We start from the raw sequence: 3,181 nt of genomic DNA, 5'->3' as shown, positions 1-3,181 counted from the left end.
TCACAGGGAGGACAGGACTCTGCAGGATCACTGCTCCACCTCAACACACAGACAAACTACAGCATTTCATCCATTTACACACAGCTTCATCAACACTGACTCCACAGTCTGATCTTACCAGTGACAGTGATGCTGATGCTGTTACTGGTTGCTCCCTCTCCGGACTCACACCAGTAAACTCCACTGTCCAATGGGTCGATGTAGCTGATGCTACAGGAAGAACCAGCTGATCTTCCCCAGCCAGCTCCACACTTAGACATCAATTGTCTGCTTGTGTTCCTCATCAGGGTCCATCCAGGGTTAGGGTCCTCACAGCTCAGAGAGACAAACTCATTTTCAAACAGCTGAGATCTGTTGGGACTCACCGTCAGAAGAGCTGGGGAGAAGAGGAGGTGACATCAACACATTATCATTTAAACTTCATGATCTTCTTATGGCACCTTTAACAACCATCACTGAACTGCTGTCACAGCCCAGGAGTTTCCCTGGTTAACTGCACCGTTAACTATCCACAAAAATATAAACTGTGACATATATTTTATATTATTATTATTATTGTTGTAGTTGTTGTTGTTGTTATACATATTATTATTCCATCCATGCTGTAGTGTCAGTTCCCTAGTGAAAGTCAGGTTTAAAGTGTAGTTGACTGACCTGAGTCTGAGGTGCAGCACAGCAGGGAGGTCAGAGCTGCACAGACGTGACCCACAGGTTAGTTAAAGGTTTCACATTCACCCAGAGCAAAGTGACAAACACTGTGTCAAAGGTGTGAAGTCATCACCAGCAGACATAAAGACAAAGAGAGGACTCACAGAGCAGACACAGCAGACATGTTCCCTCCATCCTGACTCTGTGAGGATGTTAGAGCTGCTCTCTGATCAGCTCAGAGTCACTGAGTAAAACCCTCCTCCTTCCTCTGTCTGTGGTTCACACTGCTGTGGTTTCATCTGCAGACACATTCAGTGTGAAGAAGAGCATGAAGATGATGCGTTCACTGACCGTCAGACTAACTGATGGACGTGAGGGAAGCTGCTCTTTTGTTTCTGTCTTGAATTATTCTGAGAGTTTATTTAATGAAGCGACTGATTGATCACGATTCATGAAATATTGATTTTACACCTTGACAGAAACAAGCTGCTTCTTCCTGTAGATGACAGAGGTGTGGTTGACAGGAAGTGAGATGGGGGGGGGGGTATTGTCCCTCTGTGTGTGTTACCTGCTTTAACCACTGGACTGTGGTCAGGACGTGACATCATGAAGCTGCACGCCGTCCTCCAGCAGGAAGTGAGCTCAGCTCTCTGGTTGTTGGTTCAGAAACAACCCAGAGACTGAACATGAGAGAAAACATCTGATTGAGTGTCTGTGTATGAAATCAACCGTTTCAGATTTGCTGAATATTCATTGATGAATAAATGTAAAGATCAAGCAGAGGCAGAGCTCAGCTCACAGAGCGACAGGACAGATCACAGAGTTCATGTAGTGCGGTCCAGTCACACACAGCCGTTACAACTGAGGCTCATCTGAAGGAACTTGGATGTAAAAGTGCACGGTGAACATCGGAGGTCAGACTCTGACCACATGTGAAGGGTTCTTCTCTCCACTTGGGTTCTTGCAGATCGTATCACCAGGCCCGTTTCATCAGGAAGTTCTGCACCTGAGGAACCCAAGAGTCCCAGAATACTTGGGTAAATCAAGCAGCTGAGGAGATTTAAGGCCTCGCTCAGAGCTCTTCTAGTGTTTGTCCCACAGCTGTTTACTGTGTGTATGTACTGTACAGAGTGTGTTTAAAGTAGCTGTAGTAAGTGTAGTTACATCCCTGGGCCAGTTGGTGGAGCCATGGCACAAAGGAGAAGAAGAAGAAGACACAGCCTCACCTGTTCTGGTACTGGTTGTAAACCACTGTGCTGTCACATGATCCGCTGTGTCACGTCTTCATGTTAACCCTGCTGACCCCAACGACCCTGATGAAGCTGTCGGACACGAGCAGAATCACAGCAGCAGAGAAGGACAACACTCGAGTCAAGTACAAGTACTTCACAGCTGTGCTAAAGTGGCCACTTGTTACTTGGTACTACTGCGGTCTGGTGTATATGTGTGTACATATATATACTGTTGTCTTCAGATTATAATCTTCTTCTAACAGAAAGATAAAAGTATGTCTGTATATCCTCAGCCTCAGCAGCTGGTGCAGGCTGAACTTTCCCGCTCTTTTATTTTGGTTTATCACAAAATCATTTACACTGAAAATCAGGAAACTGCACTTTCATATTAACAAGCTCCTAATTTCCATCCAGCCCCGACACAGAAGAAGCAAAGTCACAACACAACATGCTTTTCTTCAAAATAAAGTTCTGCTCTCTGAAAGAAAACTTGCTGGTCTGACGCCCGGACGCTTGTTTACCAAAGGAAGTGAAGAACTGACTCAACAAAAGACTCGACATTATGTCCACATCCAATTTACATTCATTTCCATAATTATCATTGTTATTTATGCTTTTTATTTCATTCATTCTTTGGTTTATATATTTCCACTTTTCCCGCAGCCTGGTTCTCCATCAGAGTGATTGTGATCGTCTGTGTTCTGGTGCATCAGTCTCCAGCCGGTTCTTAGTGTCGGCACAGTCTGGACCACGTATTGATCTGTGATCTGCACATTTCCCTCCAAAAGTCCCGAGTGTAAAAGAAGACAGGATGGAGGGATTACACACCCCAGCACCTGACACACAACACAAGGTGTAGAATCCCACAGAGGCTCCAGAAAACACCTGTGCTTTGTTTCCATGAGGTCACATAGTCTCCTGCATGGCCGCTGAACTTTCACTTGCTTACCTTTAATTTCAGGTGTAACCAAGCAACCGACTGGATTTTTCCAGATAAATTCTCTCCATTTCTGTGAGTGTGTGGCGTTCTGGTGTTTTCTCCACATATCACACCACATCTTCTCTGGGATCTCTCCATTCAGCTCTTTCCCATGTAGCCTTAACATATAGTGTTGCCTCCTCAAGCATAAATACACAACCCTGGGGATAGTTTTACTGCTGCTCGTACAAATACCTTCATGACAGAGTGCATTGTGGGATTTGTTGAATATAATAGTCCCTTATTTGTAAATATCTAAATAAGTCCTGATTTGTTAGTTCATGTGAAATGTTCTCATTTGAGTAATGATGCATATGGCTGT

General features: G+C 44.5%; 1 protein-coding gene across 1 annotated transcript; it reads right to left on the bottom strand.

The window, feature by feature from the left end:
- Positions 1–4: 4 nt before the first annotated feature.
- Positions 5–985, bottom strand: LOC147819230 (uncharacterized; the record flags this gene model as incomplete). The annotated part of the gene is made up of 4 exons (XM_087173428.1): positions 813–985; positions 655–690; positions 119–376; positions 5–39 (listed from the first exon to the last, which is right to left on the bottom strand). Coding segments are annotated over exons 1-4 (360 nt in total), but the record flags the coding sequence as incomplete, so codon positions are not given.
- Between the last annotated feature and the right edge of the window lie 2,196 nt (positions 986–3,181).

This window comes from Seriola lalandi, unplaced genomic scaffold (assembly GCF_002814215.2).
Source record: "Seriola lalandi dorsalis isolate HSWRI2012SDOR001 ecotype SW California unplaced genomic scaffold, Sedor1 jcf7180002054212, whole genome shotgun sequence".
NCBI lineage: Eukaryota > Metazoa > Chordata > Actinopteri > Carangiformes > Carangidae > Seriola > Seriola lalandi.
The sequence above is the reverse complement of the archived record's forward strand: the minus strand, read 5'-3'. Positions and strand labels throughout refer to the sequence as shown.